The 19,499-nt window shown below is 39.3% G+C and overlaps 1 protein-coding gene across 2 annotated transcripts in view; it reads right to left on the bottom strand.

Annotated features, from left to right (window-relative positions):
• Positions 1–5,688: 5,688 nt before the first annotated feature.
• The window catches only part of LOC113026354 (copine-8-like), a 79,880-nt gene continuing 66,069 nt past the window's right edge, over positions 5,689–19,499 (bottom strand). Inside the window, exons 15-20 of one of the 2 annotated variants that reach the window (XM_026175045.2) lie at positions 19,145–19,326; positions 13,282–13,409; positions 9,705–9,807; positions 8,508–8,565; positions 7,721–7,794; positions 5,689–6,252 (exon numbers count right to left, since the gene is read on the bottom strand). In XM_026175045.2, coding sequence (XP_026030830.1) covers positions 6,040–6,252; positions 7,721–7,794; positions 8,508–8,565; positions 9,705–9,807; positions 13,282–13,409; positions 19,145–19,326 — 758 coding nt within the window. In that variant the 3' untranslated portion in view covers positions 5,689–6,039. Of the gene's footprint in view, positions 6,253–6,556; positions 7,401–7,720; positions 7,795–8,507; positions 8,566–9,704; positions 9,808–13,281; positions 13,410–19,144; positions 19,327–19,499 lie in introns of those variants that run through there. The other variant, XM_080304578.1, reaches the window with a different exon arrangement.

Raw genomic sequence — 19,499 nt, 5'->3', positions numbered from 1 at the left:
AAGAACAAGCTTAGATAGGGATATTTATTTAAAGACGTCAGTTGTTACAGAAACAGTCATTTTTATCAGTAAGTTGTTTGTGGCCTTTATGTTTCCTGTTAGAACAGTAAAACCTGTGCTGTCTTGTAACATCACTAAGCTCGAGAACTGGTTTAAAATAATTATATATCAATGGAGAAATCATATTTGATTGGCCTTGTGTGCCACTACAAGCATCATGCAAAATTGTGAATCACCCCTGATGAAATAAAATGGGGCAGATGAACAGTTTCAGTATTATCTCACGGTAAATAAACATGGCTGCATGATGCCACACAGCACTATCCCCAGCCCAATAATTCTGTCCTCTCAGCGAGACAGACCATTTTTTTGTTTTTCGTCTAGTTTTGTTTTTTTCTGTTTGGATCATACACCCTGTTATTCACATCACTTCAACCACTGACTCTGAGCGAACAATGCCGAGACGAGTCTGACAGAGAAGTGGCCGTGCATCAATGTACTGACAGATAAAACTAAAAAAAAGAGAAGAAAAGAAAAGTCATCAGAGAAGAAGAAGGAAACATCTGAAGGCATTGCACATTTCCAAGACTAATCAGTTGACATTTTTAAGGCAAAAATGTTTTCTTAAATATTCTGAGTTAACGCACAAAGATGTCACAGTACAATTTTTCCTTTAACCTCACAGGTGCATGTCTGATAGAAAAAAAAAAAAAGTTGCACACATGCAGTTTTAATCCATGCTATAAAAACATCAGGATAAAACAGGATATTCATCACAAGCATTCAGTTAAACCACTTTATCAAGATAATTTACAGCAAACAGAGTTCATGTTATTTGTGCAGATCACATGGGCGTTCATGTGGCCTGGCATGCTGACATGCTGCTGCTTTAGCAGAGTGACGTGGCTGCGACGATGAGCAGTGGGAGGCAGCGAGGTGTAAGCCTACTTCATTAAAGCTGGTTTGTTTACCAGCAGTGATTTTTTTTTCTGTCCTACACAATAAATGCTTTTGATTGTTACTCCTACACTGACACAGCCTCACAGAATCAGTGATTTCTGAAGTCTTCTTCTTGAGGGCAAACCTATGTATCCCAAAGAAACGATCTACATAATCTCACATGGGATAGTGTTAAAGTCATTTAGTTGTAGAATGTGATATTTTATTCTTGAGGACTTGTGGAATTAATGGAATTTCTTGAGTTTAAGACACTGTTGAATGCTCACCTACGTACGATGCATAAAACATTTTTGTCAGTAAAAACAAAACAAAAAAGAAAAATCAACTAACCGCTCTGTAGTTTGACAACTTTAGAGTTTCTTCCCATATTGAAGCAAGAGTGAGAGCAGCACTGTAATCTGGAACTGCTGCTATTTAAGAATTCTATACATCCTGTCACACCCATTGACTAAGAGTTCATTTTAAATGGTACCTATTATACTTTTACAAAGGTGGAAATAATACGTAAATGTGCAAATAACCCGTATGAGCTCAGCTCTTATCCATAACATAACCAGCTATGCAGCTCTGGCTTTGAAAAGGTTCAGCCCGACTGTTGTTCAAAACTTGTTTTTGTGAGGTGCAGCCAGTTAGTAGAAAAATGTGTTAAAGGCATAGTTAAGTGTGCTAAAAACAAAAAAAAAGGTTTCTTTCTGACGGAGGATAAACAAGGTTTTTAGCTGTGACTTCGAAGCTGCTTTCACACAAAGAAAAATCCTACTTTAATAGAGTCCAAGATTAAAATATGGACTTAATAAAACAGGTTCCCCTCTAACTGAAACTATACAAACTATATAAACTTCATATATTTATGGCCCTTTTATAAGATTGTGTAATGAAAGAGAAGTCAAGTTACATTTACTTTTCACGAAAATCAGAGGCTGATTGTTAGGGACAAACAAACAAAAAAAGCACTACACCTCCCATAGTTATCATTGTATATTGTCCTGTACGAGACCAGAAAGCTCAATGGGCGCACAGAGTACAAGGGTCAGAGCATAGCAAATGGTAATAACTATAAACAGATATCTACATATGAATATGCTGAATTAACAGGCAAGAGATGAGGCATTTGGTCATTTTTCTCCCATTTGTTTAATTAGTGAAAATGTCAACCATGCTTCCCATGCTAACACTTTTAGTAGGAACCTGAGCCATTTTTAAATGATCTCTAGCTCTGCCAGTTGGGCATTTCTGAGGATTTCTGCACTGATACTAAAAGAAAATAAATTGGTAAAATTATTCTCTATCATGTGCAGATTTTTAATAAGATCCAGATTTAGATTTTTTAAGAGTTGCCCATAAATTCTTGAAAAATAAAACAAAACACAAGCTGCATTTCAAAACAGAAACAAGAAGAAGGAGGAAGAGAAGGAAACCCTTAATCTTTATACAACCCTCACTGTTATGTAAGTGTCATGCATGTTTCATACACAAATACATGTACTGCATGTACAGTATATACGAGAGAGTGGGCGTGAGATGAAGCTCACATCTTGTCTTGATAAATAAATAAAAAGGCCATGCCTTGTGTTTCAGGAAGAGAGTCACAGAGTGCCGGCAGTTTGCTGCAAGTCAACTCTCCAGAAAACGTACGCACAATATATACAGATTATACTGTATATTTACATGTACTTATAAAAAGACTGTTCCTGCCTGATCTGGTCTTATCTGGTTCAGGCTGACGTTGCTCCAGTCTTGAAACTAGTGCTACATTTTGCAATTCAACATCCCGACTGTTGTACGGGGTCCCCGCCATCCCGTCACCTCTCCCCTCCACGTGGAGGGACCCTATTCAGTCAAACCGAATAAGCGTTTTTATCCTGGGATGAGATGCTACACTTAACAGTATTTCAGATTTGGCAGAAAAACGTTGCTACGGAGTGGATTTGATCATTAGCTTTTAAATGTCTTGCACACATTAAACACGCATCACTATCTAACAGTTTGCTTATAAAAAATACAGGCCTGTCGTTCATAATTTAAATATGAATAACCTACGTATAAACATTGATAAGGCCTGTTAGTCATGATTTAAATATGATTACAGGCCTCGGTATAAAATGTCATACTTAAATGAGCAGAAAGAAGCAGCATTACACATACATTATACTGACCAATACACAAAAAGGCAGAAATTTTGTACAGTGTAGAAACGTCTAAGAAACTGAATTTACAAGCAGTTCATAACATATTACATAACAGACATATTCATTAAGCATCACCAGCCAAGAAGTATATCGTTATTTTGAGGTGTGAGTTTAGAAAAAAGTGTTGTAAACCTTCTTTTATATTTATTCCTTGACTAAATACGGCCCTACCACACACATAAACTCTACACTACACGTCTCAAAAGTATAAAGAAAAAAATGCTTTTCTTTGGACATTTACATGGATTAAAAGGGACCTCTGGACAAGGTGGTTGATGCTTGTCTAATAGGACATGGTTTGTGCTTTGCTTTCTTATACCCATTAACGGGAAGGCCGAAACATATCTGAAAGTGACAGTGCAATAACCTGAAAACTAAGCTTGATTCATATAGGCTTTAGCAGTTCTGTAGCTTATTTCTTTAGAAAGGAGAGCAGCTGTGGTTAGCTTGGATTCACAGCAGTTGCAACAGATTGCAACAGTTACCTACTTGTTTGTCCCCCCGTGACCGTGACAACGACAAGTGGAAGAGAATTGCTGAACAGATGGACGGACGGACGGCTGGACGGATCTACTATTAGGTAGAACATTTTTTTAAAAGTCTGTCAGAATCAAACAAGTGCAGTTACTATTGAGAGATATGGTAAATGGCCTGTATTTGTATAGCGCTTTACTTGGTCCTAAGGACCCCAAAGCGCTTTACACTATACACAATCATCCACCCATTCACACACTGGTGATGGCAAGCTACAGTGTAGCCACAGCCACCCTGGGGCGCACTGACAGAGGCGAGGCTGCCGGACACTGGCGCCACCGGGCCCTCTGACCACCACCAGTAGGCAACGGGTGAAGTGTCTTGTCCAAGGACACAACGACCGAGACTGTCCGAGCCGGGGCTCGAACCGGCAACCTTCCGATTACAAGATGAATTACAAGACGAACACCCAACTCTTGAGCCACGATCGCCCCAATATATAGAACACTTGCTGTATCTAAACCAATGGTATAGTTGGATTTTTTAAGTACATCAGACATTATTATTAATATTATTATTATTGCTACAACAGCCAATTGCTTTTTGGGCATTTATTTACCAATAGAGACAAATTCTATATCCTTTTTTTTTTCTGATGAAGGTAACTGAAGACTGATGAGAGGTGGAATATATTTTAGTATCAAAGACACTATTTCACAGCACAGAGGGGTCCAAAATGTATAAACAGAGTAAGGGGGTCACTTTCTTGTAGTGGCAATGTCTTTCTATGCAGCTAAGGTGGCTACAGCTAATATGGAGTCCAGCAAGCCAAAGAAACAAATTAAATTCCTTCCAATTTTAAGCTAACTTTTATTAGATGCCATGCTGACTGTTCTTGCTAACAATAAGTATAACAAAGAAGAAAATTTATGTAACTTATTAGCAGCCATGTTGAAAAAGAGAGAGTGTTAATTGAAACCACTGCTGTGAATCTAAGCAAAGAGCAGCTGCTGTCACCTTTAAAGCCTTCAGGATGCGAGTATTTGATGATGAAACATGGGTTTTCTGTGGAGTCTGAATTTAAGGAGATATATGAAACTTTAGGACTTTTAGTTACAATACTGATGCACAAACATGGACCCAAACACTGTTGTTACAGTCATTACTTTGATCCATGCAGACAGTTGTTAAAAGAAAAGCAATCTGCACTTTTACCTGTTTTCAAATTCAATTTCATATCAAAAGTGTGTTGCTACCACAAAGGTGTGAGCCATCTAATCTGATAGCAACCAAAATGCTATACTTCCCAACGTACAGTTTGGCAAACATGATGTATACGTGGTGAGAAAGGTAAAACTGTGTGACGGACCACAGACTTGCCAAATATCACTTACAACACTTGCTGTTTTTTTAAACAATATTTTTTGGCAATACTGAACAATGTGAGAGGTAGAGAAATGTAAACCAAAAACCAGAAATGCTTCTGAAGTACAGTGTTGTTTCATGAAAATAACAAGACTCTGAAATGTAACAACACAGTCAGGTTCGGTAGTGAAATGTGTGTTTTTGACTTCTGGGCTTGGAGAAATCCACGTTTCCATAACCCATTGTGCCAGTAATGTTTTCTGACAAAAAAGTAAGGCTGGTTCAAGTCCCTGTTGCATTTGATTTGACCAGACTCCCAAGGAGCACAGCTTCCTTTCGAGTCAAGGCAGGTGGATGGAGCAGACGATAGGAGCGTGGAACGATTTCCGGTGGGTTTGTTCATGATGGAACATGGCAGTGGTGGTGGGGCAGTGTGTGGTAGGGACAAAGCCCTGAGTGCAGGACAACAGTGCATGCTTTATTTTTCATAAACTGGCACATGCTCTATTTCTATAAAAAAAAAAAAATCATATATATATATATATATATATATATATAAGTGTGTGTGGCACTGGGGCCTAAACATTTTTGTACAAAGTCAGAATCTCCTGTTTCTGTAGCTGAAAAATAGGACTCTGAAAGGTATTCACATTTATTTGTATAAATTTCGTCCTGGAAAATAAAAGATCCACTCCACTCCTCAGTTTTGTAAACATTTATATATCAAGTGACATGACTTAGACAGAGGAAGTGGAAATGGGAACAGCTTGGATTCAGTCTGTCGAGTTTCTTTCCCGTTTACTCTTCCTGGTGCAGCTCCTTGATTTCAGGCCACCACCACTGCCCTTCAAAATCCACACCTTTTTGTCCAGTCTTCTAAACAGAAGAAGCACTAAGGGCTGTCTTCATCACCCTTCACGGCCAAATATTCCCAAAAGTGCAACATGCGAGATGCAGGCAAAGTTTGCCATGTGCTTAGGAGCTTCCAGTGAAGAGTGAAGCGTAAAGAGAGGACAGTAGACCCGGCTGGCCAATACTGGGGTGGAAGCCATTAAATTCGGCTTACCCTTCTTGTGAGAAGGGGGTTGATAGCTGGTGGTGGACAGGGAGTGTAAGGAGGTGGCAAGGGACCAGGTTTGATCCCCCGGGTTCTCATGTAGGACAGGAACTGGTCGGGAATTTCAGCCAGCACTTCTTTAGCCAGACGGGCCATGCTGAGGATGTGATTTCCTCGTCGGTCAATGTAGTCTCTGAAAGGAACAAACTGAGAGGGGAAGCAAGAGGAAAGGACACAAGGAAAGGAGAGAACAGGAAATGAAGAAATCAGATATAAGTAATGTAAAGAGAAATAAGAGGCGGAGAGTACAGAATAGGAAACATGGACATTGAGAATAAGAGAATAGTAAAGAAAATGACAAAGATGAAAAGATAAGACAAATGAAGACAAAGAGGAGAGGAGAGTATTGAGAGTGGAGAGATATTTTGCTGCTATTGTTAATAATAATCATCATTACCATTGCATTAATAATATGCATTATAATTTACAGTATTGATATTGCATACAGATGTTTAAACATCTTGGTACCCAATTAGCCTTTATTACAGGTGCAGTTATAACCACTTTAAACTGTTGGCTTGAATCTATAATCTTAAATGCTTTTGAATGGTTGTTATAATCTTAAGTGTGTATGTGCTGATTCTGTTGATTTTGAGTACACTTTGTACAGAGTCAGAGTGACAGGAAACTGCAGGCTTGCAGAGCGTTTGCAGAAATGAAACCGAAAGCAGAATCTAACTGCAGGTTATTCTGAGGAGCTGGTTAGACGAGGCTATGTGAATAACTAGGGTATTCAAATTGTCTGTTATACTTTTATATTCTTTTATTAAGCTTTCAGTAGAGGTTCTTGGTTAAAACATTTATTCAATTTATATTACATCTATAGTTTTAGTAAAAGGTTGACAGTGGCCTCTGTTTGACTGTGAGCGTTAGTAGGTGAGAGGTGACACAGAGTGCCACGTAAGGTCGTGAGATATCATGTTTGCTTGTAATTGTGGGCTTGCAGAAGTGCTCGCTCACTGCAAAATCATTGTCTGCGGTTTTGAAGAAGCGCTAATCAGAAAGGTTGACAGGAAACATCTGTTATGAAGATGAAGACAATGTTCTTTTAAACTGTGTTAAAAGTCATTTTGGTTTTGATGTGACCTATGTATGAAATGTATCTGTGACGTATGAAGGGGCGTCATTAATTCAAACCCTGATGCTATAAAAATCTGTGTATGCTTTGATTAAGTTGAAGATCAATCCCTGTCTGCGTACAGAGTGGTCTTCCCACGCGTGTATTCATTAAAATCAATTGTTTGACCAAGCTCTTGTTGGACCATGGTGGTTTTTGGCTTCCTCAATATTTGAACCTTAACAAGAGGAAACAAAGAAAAGGTGAATATAGGAAATGAGATGTGGACAAAAAACAGAAAACGCTTATGCAAAATTATGAAAAAGAAAGCAAAAGAGAGGAAAACAAAGAGAAAAATATTGCACGTAGAGGAAGAAATAAGGGTCGAGACAGCGGAGAGAAGACAGAAAAACCAGCAGACTCAGAACAAGAGCACAGTAGAAGGTCAAGCACAATGACCCTTTCCCATTAATCATAAATCCCACATTTCTCTCAACACTTTCTGCTGAGTGAACAGCCTTCCAGCCAGTCAGCCGTGTCTTCGGGAGTATTCTGTACCTGAACAATGTCCCTCTCCGCGTATCGTCCTTGGGATGAGATCCTCTCTTCGTCCCCATCCAGCTCAATCATTTCTGAGGAGGGAAGTGCATCAGTAACACCCCGTCAACGTTGCGGTGAGCAAACATGACACACGGTTTTTGTGTTTCAACCTGCCAACGTCATTAGCATGCCACAGGCTTACACTTAGAGTGTTGATAGTCTCAAATGGGCAGGAGTACACAGAATTTGCACGGCTGAGCGTGAAGCCACGGGGCCGTGAGTTACACGTAGCTGTGCGCATAAGAGGAACGTGCCCGAATACATGTAAGCACAGCCAGCAATGAGCACCACAGGGACATAAAGCGAATGCGCACTCTGACTTCATATGCGTGCTAATCCCGTTGACTCTGCAGGCTCATTGCTCCCCGTGAGTGAGCTTGTTTTTCTTTTCTTTTTTTAACAGAGGACTGCTCTGTGAACTGTAAACACCAATGTTTCAGGGAGAAAACACAGCAGTGATGTAGCCCTTGCGCATTTAAAATAAAGAAGAAGAAGAATGGAAAAAAAGGAGTGCTACTGGACTGAAAAGCGAGAATTTACCCTTTACCTCGGCTTCTGTGAAGGAGGAGAGGGAGAATTAAGGGGAGGGTAAGCGGAGGAGTGAAGAAAAGAAAAGCTGCACGAGGAAGGGCTAAACCATGTGGGAGACAAGATAGGAAGCAGAACGAGGGGTGAGGGCAAAAGATTACTGCATGCTTTTAGACACACACGTATTTGCACACGGACACACATTCAGCCTGCTTACCATCAAATTCCGCTGGTCCAACCCCAACTATTATAATAGACATGGGCAGAGACGAGGCCTGTAAAGGGTGGAAAGTGACAGAATAACCACATCAAAGGCGGCGAAGAAGCAGCGTTCATTCTTTTCACCATTTGCTATCTTAAACCGTGCAGGCTGCCAGTGAAATAGGCCTGCAAATTACCAACTATACATTAACTGTTACAGTCCAAGGAAAGGAAGCTCTATAGAAAAAATTAAATACCATTGTTAAGGCAGACGGGGCCTTACGTCCTTACTCTGCAGCCGGTTTTATAAAGCCCCTCGCCTGGCGAGATCTACGGTTTCTAATTTCATGCATCTGCAACCTAAATCTCTCGAAGCTTGACAGCTTAATAATGACTCCCATTTACATCTTCCTCTGCCCTGAGCTGCAGCTGAACTCCAGGCCTGCATAGCAATATTGTTTATTAAATCTTAGTTGAGTGGGACAGCAAAGTACAGTTGGATTGATGAAGGATGAATGAAGCTTTTTCAGTGTTTCATAACTTCCCGGGTTATTAGACGGACGCCCAAATTGCTTGAGATATGAAGGGCATGGATCCTCCACGGGCTAGTAAATAATTACTCTCAAATCTCACTTTACAATAACATTACGTCACACGGGGGGCAAAGTGGAAAAAGAAGCAGGAGAGCGGATGCGCGTTGAGGCCGTGCGGAGCATTAAGCCCAAGCAGCCGAGGCTCCAAATATATGAGCTCGCCCAAAATCGTTACACACATTAACTCTGATCACTCTAATTAGAAAGCAGAGTTATTAGAGCTGAACATAGCAGCGTTGGGGGTGGGGGTGGGGGGGGGGGGGGGGTAAGGGACGTGGTGGTGACCAGACTGACCCTCTCTTCCATTACTTCCCTCATTAGTAAAGATGAGAGACAAAGAGAGGGAAGAGGCAAAGATAGCAGCTGCACTGCTTTTCGCCCTCTCGCTTTCATATTAGATGTTTGTTAGTTTATTAGGCCTCTATTGGGGTTTTAATCATACCTTCAGGGTTCCTTGCAAGTTCTACAGTAAATTAACTGAACGATTATAAGCACACATTTCACGGACTGCTACAGTAGATCACGTTTAGTAACCCACTGTGTGCTTACCAGTTTAAATAAGTTGAAAAACATTTTAAAATATACATAGACCAGAGGTTAAATGTGAAGTGCTACTGTACATTTACTATGGACTCCTTGGTCTGCGCCATGTCTGTGATCACGCCATCAGAGATGATGAGCAGGATGAAGTACTGTGAGCCGTCTGTCACTGCCGAGGCATACCTGTTGTGCAAAGAGATGATGTGTCAGAGGTCAGGCGATCAAAAAATGACAAAAAACTGCCCCAAAAATCAACTTCTGGGTGGAAAAATGAAGTGAAAGTCAAAGCGCCACAAACTGCAGTTCCTATAATTTCCACATGAGGTCGTCTCCAAAAGCTCCTCTGTTAAAGTCACCAAGTTGAAACCATGATGTTTGAATCGTGTCACCCTTTATAACAACTGCATGTAACTGCATTTACTTTTTAGTACCATATGAATACTAGTAGGCCTGAAAGTTAGGGGCATGGCCATTTTAACAGGTATGCCAACACAGAGTCTAGTTAATACTATCCCAGCCTCACCTCTGTTAATTGTAGCCACTAAACTGGAGACTCATAAATGGCTTGCTATGTCCTGCTTCAGTTTCGGAGAATAAACCTATACAGTTTATGGACAATGCTTCTTACATAACCAAGCTAACTAGCATAAGCTAATAACATAGCATTTCACCATGGTAAATGGCCTGTATTTGTATAGCGCTTTACTAGTCCCTAAGGACCCCAAAGCGCTTTACACATCCAGTCATCCACCCATTCACACACACATTCAAACACTGGTGATGGCAAGCTACATCGTAGCCACAGCCACCCTGGGGCGCACTGACAGAGGCGAGGCTGCCGGCATGGCATCCTAACTGTAACTGCAAGATGCAAAATGCACTTCCATCATTAACAAACTTGATTTCTTTATTTTTAATCCTGTTGGTATTTCATTAGCATTTTTTTCATCTGAAGCTGATTAAAGTTTTAATATGTACTGCACTTACCAGTTTATGTGTCAGAGGGAGCAAGTTTATGGAAGATCCAATTTTATGAGAGCACAATATTAACTTGCTGGAGCAGCCCTTTAAAATCCCCCTGTCTCAAGCCCCACACATTGCCCTCAGCAATCACCTTATTAGATAAAATCTCATATTAGGTTATTATCCCTCAGAGATCAATAAAATTATAATCTTATTTTATGGAAGACAACTGGACCAATTACAGCTGCGTGTAGTTGCCAGGCCCAAAAAAATTACGTAAAAAGTGAAATAGGCATATTTGAAGGGCATGGCTACACTAATTAGTTTGAGGTTTGGGGTATTTAACACACAAAGCGCACAAAAACTGGTTTTCATTCAAGTATTTCACACCTATTCTCAATGAAAGCCAGACTTTTTTCCAACGTTTTTTGTAATCACAACATTTCTAAATATTACATTTCAATGAAAAGTATTTATTAAACTTTTATTAACACATTCACAAACAGTGATAATATATATTAAAGAACACACATTTATACCTGTATTTAATTACATACTAAGGAGGAGTAATGCTTTATAAATTAAGTAAACACTAATGCCTTACTAATGCTTATTAGTATGTGATTATTATAGCGTATAACATGTTACTTGCAGCATTAAAAGTTAATATAGAAACCCAATTAATATACAAAGATAAATACTTTGAAATATAGTTTCATGCAGAACAAGTTTATTACATTGACTTCATAACAGTTAAAAAAATACTGTTAAACATGATGGATTCAGCCAATGCCTGCAGAGGTTTTCGTTATATGAACCAAAACTTTTGAAGTGATGTGCCATGGCATTTTGAGACCATACATTAAACAACACTCTTAGGTGAAAACAGTCAAGCAATTAGTGATTTGACGTGACTTGATGCCACTGTTTCTAAGTGCCATCTTCCTGGATTTCAGTCAGATGCTCCACACAAGTGAGGAGTGAACAATGCATCTATTCTCAGGCTGAGTGGGCGGACGACGCTTGCAGAGATGGGATTTGAAAGCCGATGATGAAAGGGGGGGGAAAGTGCTTGTTACAGTCAATCTTGAGGATCATGAGACAAGATCTGGCAATAGAGGATGTCAGGTGGGAGTTGGAAGACACAGAACTAGGAAACAGCACGTAACTTTCTATCGGTGATTTTTTTGTGTGAATTGAGTAAGTGCAGCTGACAGCTTCTTTCAGTATCTGCTAAAGGTATTACTTGTTTTAAATATTTGAAACCTTTAGAAGAGCATATTTGCTGATCCAGTGAAAAGTCAACTTGGTATGTCTCACGCTGATCTGGTTTCGAACTCTTTAACACTGAAGCATAGGGAATTTTCTATTTATGGCTCTTGGGATGGCCAGAAAGGGATTTATCTATTGTATATCTGTGAAGCGGTAGGAGGTGTGACATTTACTGTTATTCACAGCAGTGGCGCCAGCAATCATAATCCTGTATGCACTGAGCTTATAAATGTTATTTTAAAACTATGTTCAAAAGAACAGTTTAAGAACTTTAAGTCTAATCTTTGGATTCAGTAAATGATTCAATCGATGGCTTTTTGGAAAAAGAAAGGAAACTACTCTATACGATAATTATAGTTATACATTAAAAGATTTATCGGGCGATTAAAATTTGAAAAAAATAAATTAAATTCAAGCTTTTCTGTAAATTTCAATCATTCTGAATACTAATCAAAAACTTTATATGCTCAAATATTTGTCTTTATATGACTTTACAGTAAGAGCGTGAATGTTTTTCTTCATTTTTTGTATCTTTACCAAATTACAGATCCTGATTCATTTTGATGGTGGCAATGACCAATAACATATTCAGGCTTTTATCTTTGATAGTCTGACGCAGATTTCAATGTGCAAAAGAATAGCCGTAAAGAGGGTTGATGAACCATTTTTTAAAAAGATATATCCAGAAAAGTATTAGAACCTAAAATTTTTACAGCACTCATTATATATGTTTTAACAACTGAGTAGGAATAGTAGTAGTGGTATGCCCGTGTTTATTTCAGAATGATGGAATGAGCCGACCATCATGAAATTAGAAGTGATGCTGAGCCTTGTATAGACTTTTGACAACATGGAGATGCAGAATGAACTTCGAAGTTGATTTCAATTATTTTTTAATTTATCATCTGGCTTTTTGATTGTATAATGTAGCAGCTTGGTTTGGTGTTATTACTACATATAGCTGATACTTTCTGTATTGCTGCTAAATAAGGGAATCCTGCTTAATGCCAACTGTTTGTATACTATGAAAACACTGAGTCACACTGCCATTTCTTCAGAGGTGCATCTCAGCTGTTTTCTCTTTTTTCTTCAAATCTCATTAGCTCCTATTCTTGCTCCTCAAGCCAGTCTATCAGCCACTGTGCAGGCTAGAAGCAGACTTCTGCTGAAAGCACTGTGATGACCACTTTGCATGTTCAAACCACCACAGCAGGTATTGATTCCTCTCAGGTGATGGTGCTGTTAGCACATTTATCCCCATCTTTTCCCTCCACTTAAAGCTGTAACTTCACCAAGGCTGATTAATCTTTTAGGAATCTTTCCTGCTGAGCTGCACAATTCTTGGTGACATGGTGCTTAATGACATTAACACGTGTCAGACCACATGTTTCACATCCCTCGGTGTATTTATAATGGACGTACCTGGCCACATGGTTAATAACAGGGGAGAAGTGGGTGGGTCCATAAAGACGTACACTCTTGAGACTCTGGTAATAGGCCTCCATCACACCCTCAATACCAGTGCAGTATGGGTTCTGTGGATTACCATTCTGCACAAAAACACAAAGATGTGAATGAGTTAACAATAAGACATTCAGAAATTTCATCTGCACAAAAGGCCCTTGGAAGATTTTAGAGTCACTAATAAAAAACTCAAATATGCAGTCTAAGTCATCTTGTCACAGCAAAAAAGAGCCTTAAATTTCTACTTAACATATTTAAGACAGTTGGCAGTGCAGTGGATAGTGCTACTGTGTCACAGCAAGAAGATTTAGGTTTGAACCTGCCTGGGGACTGTCTGCAGGGTTTGCATGTTCTCTTTGTGGGTGCTCTCCAGATGCTCCCGTATCCTCCCACAGTCCAAAGACAGACACGTGAGGTCAATTTGTGATTCTAAATTGTGGATGAACAGGTTTCTCTCTCTCTCTGTGTATTAGCTTTCTTGCCTGACAGTGTGTCTCGCCTCTATGTCTATGTCAATTTTGTGTTATCCCTGTAACGCAAAGTGTACTGTTTTTGATACAGGAGTCTGGGAGTTTTTGAGACCTCTAAACCATTAGATTTTTTCCCCCTGAAAACCTGAATAAATAAATTGCAAAAAATGCCAAATGTAGCAAAAATGATACCAATTAAAACTCAGCAGGTTCTCTAAATTCTCACTTTCAGACAGTTCTTTCTACACTTAGCTCTCGATGATGTCAAAAAGTAGATTTTCTTAACATGTTAATCAAAGTAACACAACTCTGGCTGTAAGCCCCATCCACCTGATGTTCAGACCTCCTTTGTAAGACAGGAAGTCATTCAGAAAAGCATTAAAGAAGGAAGGGATCTTAAGGAACTGCACTAAGGATCAAGAGTAGGAGGATAAAAACAAAAAGAGATGCAATTTAACGGGCGATTTGTAAACCTGCGTTTACAGTAACATCAAATGTTAAATGCCCCAAATTAATTACAGATTATATTGACATATATTTCGTTGATATGTGTTGATATGTTCACAGCACCATAGGCTAAACGTTTACACATCCTGTCACCTTCACTGATTTGATCTCAATGTTTATTCAAAGGCACTCAGTGTCTCGATTGTAGCATGTATCTAACATCAGGCATTAAACTAAATGAAATTATATTGCAAAGTGTTTTGATATTTGAAGACACTTCCTTATTGCTAAAAGGAATAATAAAAACATCCCCATGCTGCAGGGAAACAAAATATAAAGTTGTATTAAATTTGATCTCCCTGGACTGGGACAGAGTTATAATTAATTATCATAACGAACATGTTCGGATGCAAAGTGTCAAACAACAGGATTCCCTGTTAGCATATTGAGAGACGTGAAAAGTGGTCAACCCGGGGCCAAAACATCGATAATACTCCAATATTAACACCAAGTGTAAAAGATCTTTTAAGGATGCAGAATCTCAGCTAGACTTATAAATTACATAGTTTAAGGAAGGCTTTAATCCTTCTTTTGCATCAGTTCGGTAAATGGTATCCTCAGGCAAGTTGGAGCTGCAGTGTTAGTTATAAAAAGATCAAACATGATGATAATTTGTATTAGACTCTGACATAAGCCCATCCTCTGGCTTCTTCCTCTGTGTCTCCCACATCTGTAATATTAAAATATTAAATCTGTGCCTGGTTGACTGCTTTTGGAGGCCCAAAAGAAAGTCGCAAAAAAGGAAACAATGCATTATTTAAACTACCCATATGTTTTAGGCTTTCAATTATCTGAGTAAGAAACCATCCTCACTAACTCTGCTTGGCTACCCATGAGTACGAACAGTGCACATGAGACTCCATTGTTTTGTAAATGGAGCTTGCATAATTAACGTCAGATTCAGTGGTGGCCTTCTCCCACTGTGGCTACACAGCTGTAGCCTTCCTCTTTAAGAGCTGACTCAGTCAGATCCTCAATCGTTAAATTAATGCATGTGTGCCTTTAGGGAGTAGCCGATGCTGAGCAGCTGTAATGGCTGTAAATGCCTCTGGAGCAACATCTGGAGGTGAGAGTCGACCAAGAAGAGATTATGTGCGGCTTGAGTAATGGTCAGGATGTCTACAGCCCTAGAGCACTTGACACTGGCAGAGTGGTAGAGACAAATGGATGAGTGGAATAAGGAGAGATGAACAGTCAAAAGCACAACTATTTCTACTCAATATGAACAATGTGGGATCTCAACCCTAAGTTTAAAGCTACAGTAGGTCAAATCTTCACTGCTGCATGTCAGTAGAATGCCCCTACCCATTTGAGTGCATTACCTTGTTGTCAGCCCACTGTATACCTCAGCTGTCAATGCTGGGTGAGAAGCGTATTTACTCGGGAAAAGGCTGTAAAACTTTGTGGAAGGAGTCAGATACAGATCAATGAGTCTGAGAAGCTCACCTCTGTCCGATTACAGCAAAGCTAAAATGAGTTGCTGAGAACATGCTGAGGTTTTCTGTCAGTAAGATGCTCATATGCTGTGAGAATGTAATCAAACTCTTTATCAGAGGGAAAGTATGATTTTTAGGACACTTGACTATAACATTAGCGAGAGCAATGTTAGCTTACAACCAGCTGTTGTTGTTTAGTCAGCTCTTTTTTAGCTGTTCAGGTCACATGTCTTATCTGCTGACAATATCGTGGAATAAACTTATGCACGCTGTTAGAGCCCTGACTTCAGTTTAGGAGATGAGGCTTGATGTGAGGAGGAAGAGGATACTATATTTTTTAGATACCACTGGCATTTTCTTATTTTTTGCAATTTAATTTCTTTAGTGAGAGGGACTCCTTCTCCAAAGGTAAAACAGAGCTACTTTATATCTTTAGTCTGAAGGTGCAGGCACAAATTGAAATGTCAGCACGCAAACTCCTACAGCCTCTCTTCTCCTCTGCCTTGTTTTGTTTATGGAGCCATTTTATAGCCACGTACATAAAACACAATTAGTCAGAAACTAGAAGTTCTTCCTGCCGACTGTATTTATACACGGTGGAGGGATATGGCAGCTTCCACAAAGTACAAACCTGCTCCAATCTATTTTAATGAATTAATCATAGGTTTATGAGAAGGTACCAATTTCCTAGACACAATTACACACAAATCGATGTAAATTTATCAGAATCCTTTAAAAAATTAATCTCAAAAAATTACCTTCAGCGACTGCAATAATCCTTTCTGTATAATACTAAGTGCAATAATCCTTTCTGTCATCGTTGTATTTTTACTCAGTTGTATATAGTATTTGTATTTGTATTCTATTTTTATCTTATTGTATATTTATTTTATTTTATTCTACTGTATATAGTATTTTATTTTATTCTATTCTGTACAGCTGTGTACTGTATTTATTCTTATTGTATTCTAATTTTTGCCTCATAACTTTTGCACTGTCCACTTCCTGCTGTGACAAAACAAATTTCCCACGTGTGGGACTAATAAAGGTTATCTTATCTTATCTACAATACAAATGAGAGGGTCTGGGAAAAAAGTGCAAAAGTTACATCCATCAATTCCAGACTTGAACCTTTCCCAGCTGACACTGACAGATCATCAGTCCATCGCAGTACTAACACAGAGGCAGACACCCAGACATGCACAACTGCAGCCAATAAGGAATCATCGCTGAACCTAACTGGAGGAGATTCATGAGGTAATTCATGAACCAAGAACCAACCAAAATCTTCATGCTGTGAACTGACAGTGCCAGTCACTGCATCACAGTTACAGTTCAAAAAAGTCTTAACGTTACCAAATTTCATAATGTTGATGGTATAAAACTAAAAATGGTCCTTAGAAGCTAACTGTCACGGTTCTGGGTCATGTTGACCCAGCTTTCTGTTTCTTGTATTTTGGTGTTTTTCTAGATTAGGATTTATGTTCTGATTGATCAGTGATACTGTTTTGATTATGATTATGATTATTATTTAGTAGGTTTTGTTCAGTGTCAAGTCTGTCTCTGTCTAGTCCGTGTCTTGGTAAAGTGTGTTTTGTTTCCTGTTTTACTTTGAAGGTTCTTGTTCCTGTCTGATGTCAGTGTTCCAGCTTTGCTCTCCCTGTCTCGTTAGGTCTTATTCCTCCCAGCTGTGTTCCCCTTCTGTCTCTAATTCCTTGATGACTCCCTCAGTGTATTTAAGCCCAGTGTGTCTTTGTGTCAGTGTCGCGTCGTTAACGTCTACGCACCCTCACGTTAACCCCGCCTGCCCGCCCAGTTTAGTTAACTTTATGTTCCTTTTCTGCCCAGCAATAAAGCTGAGTGTTTTGAGTTTACATCTGCCTCCGAGTCCTGCATTTTGGGTTCTTCCTCCCTGCCTGCCTTCACACAGCCATGACACTAACTAGACATAGTAAATCAGTTAATTTGCACTGTCTTTGGTTTAATAAAATAAAATGCAGCCTACAATCTGCCCATTTTCAACAGAAAAAAGATTGATACAAAGAAATTAAACTACAGTTAAAATACTATGTCACTCTTGTATGACTAACAGTGGCCTTATACAAATAATAAAAAAAATAAACTTGGCATGTTATCACACCTAAAAACAAACTCACTTGGCTCTTTTGGCTTCTATCTCCACAGTGCGCAGGCAGTTTGGATGCTGTGTACACGTTTTTGGACAGCAGCACTGACCACCCACCAATATATTTGTTCACTGTAACACCAAGTATGTAAGAGAGTGCCTGTTTGAAAGTGTTTTTTGTTGGATTTTCGAAAAGTTTTCTTTTTTAACTTGCATGCAGTATTACGTTATGTTTTAGATGTCGCTTTAGTTTTCTTGTGGTCTCAGTGTGACTGACAGACTCCTCCAGCTGGCACCAAAGATATGAAAAGATTTGCTTTCGCAGCCGTATTCAACAGCAGTTTGAGGACAGGCCAAATCTTTTATTCTGCCAGTTCTAATGATGTTCATCAAATCAGCACTGAATTTCACAAGACCCGTCACAAAGCAAGGCTTTATTTCCTTTGGTCAAAAACATTGTTTGGTTGGAATCTCACATAACACAAGATTTAATTATCAGATGAATTGTGGCTTTGTGAAGGACTGAAAACATCTCCAGCGTATGCCTCACTTCTTGCCCAGTGTCAGATCCAACAGACTACAAAAATGACAAGATTTCCAGAGGATGAAACCACGCTCTTTGACGGTTCCTCACCTTGTCAGGTCAAGTTTCTTAGTAACTGATTATCATATAATTCACAGATGGACTGGCACTAATATTAAAGACACTGTTGCTTCCCATGCAATTTAATTTATCCTGTACTTTGATATATTACCAAATAGCAAACATAAAAGTATATTTGTGTTAAGTGCTAATTAAGAAATGTTAGCATACTAGCACGTTACACTGTGAGGACCAAAGCAGATGCTAACATTTAGCATGACACATGTTAACTTTAGCTCAAACTGAGGCCATGTCTATGCACAGCTTTAAAGAGTTGGTAATAGAGGCTTAGATCCTTGCTTCACTTTATTATTTAAAGTTTCATTACTGCCTAAAGAAAGGTTTTGCAGTGTTAAGACTAAAACCTTAAAACGTTACTCAAATGGAATTTGGAATCCAATAATTTCCCGTGTCAATTATTAAGCAAACAAGAAGTAAACAATATACTGTTAGTCAACCCTTCATCATTTTTCAACATCTTACGTGGAAGAAACAACATAACGTTTGCATGTTTAATCCAGGTTTAGACTGTATGTGCCTAAACATAATACAGAAGAAAAACTGGAGCAAAGCTTTTTTTTCATGTATGTATCTGGACAAATGGATGGCTGGATATGAAGAAAAAAAACGATGTCCTCACCAGGGCAAACTCATGTGAGACCCGTCCATCTGGGGGAAGCTTGGCACCAAAACCCAGCGCGGGAAACATCTTGTCGCTGTCGTAGTCCTGGATGATCTCACCGACAGCCCGCAGTGCCATGGCATAGTCATTTAGCTGGTAAGGGCTCATGTAATGGAGTGAGGTGGGCTGGGATGGGTTGCCTGGGACCCGAATGGTTCAACAAAATAAAACACACATCAGCATCACACTGTAATTATGCCTGCTCCCCCTGGGCTGTGAGTCATATTGAAATAAAAAGGAGGAGAGAAGGTGAAAGGGGTTAAATTGCAGACAGACATTTCTGCAAGGCACAGCTGCACTGGAGGAAGAAACA

The sequence above is a fragment of the Astatotilapia calliptera genome, chromosome 7 (genome assembly GCF_964374335.1).
Source record: "Astatotilapia calliptera chromosome 7, fAstCal68.1, whole genome shotgun sequence".
NCBI lineage: Eukaryota > Metazoa > Chordata > Actinopteri > Cichliformes > Cichlidae > Astatotilapia > Astatotilapia calliptera.
The sequence above is the reverse complement of the archived record's forward strand: the minus strand, read 5'-3'. Positions and strand labels throughout refer to the sequence as shown.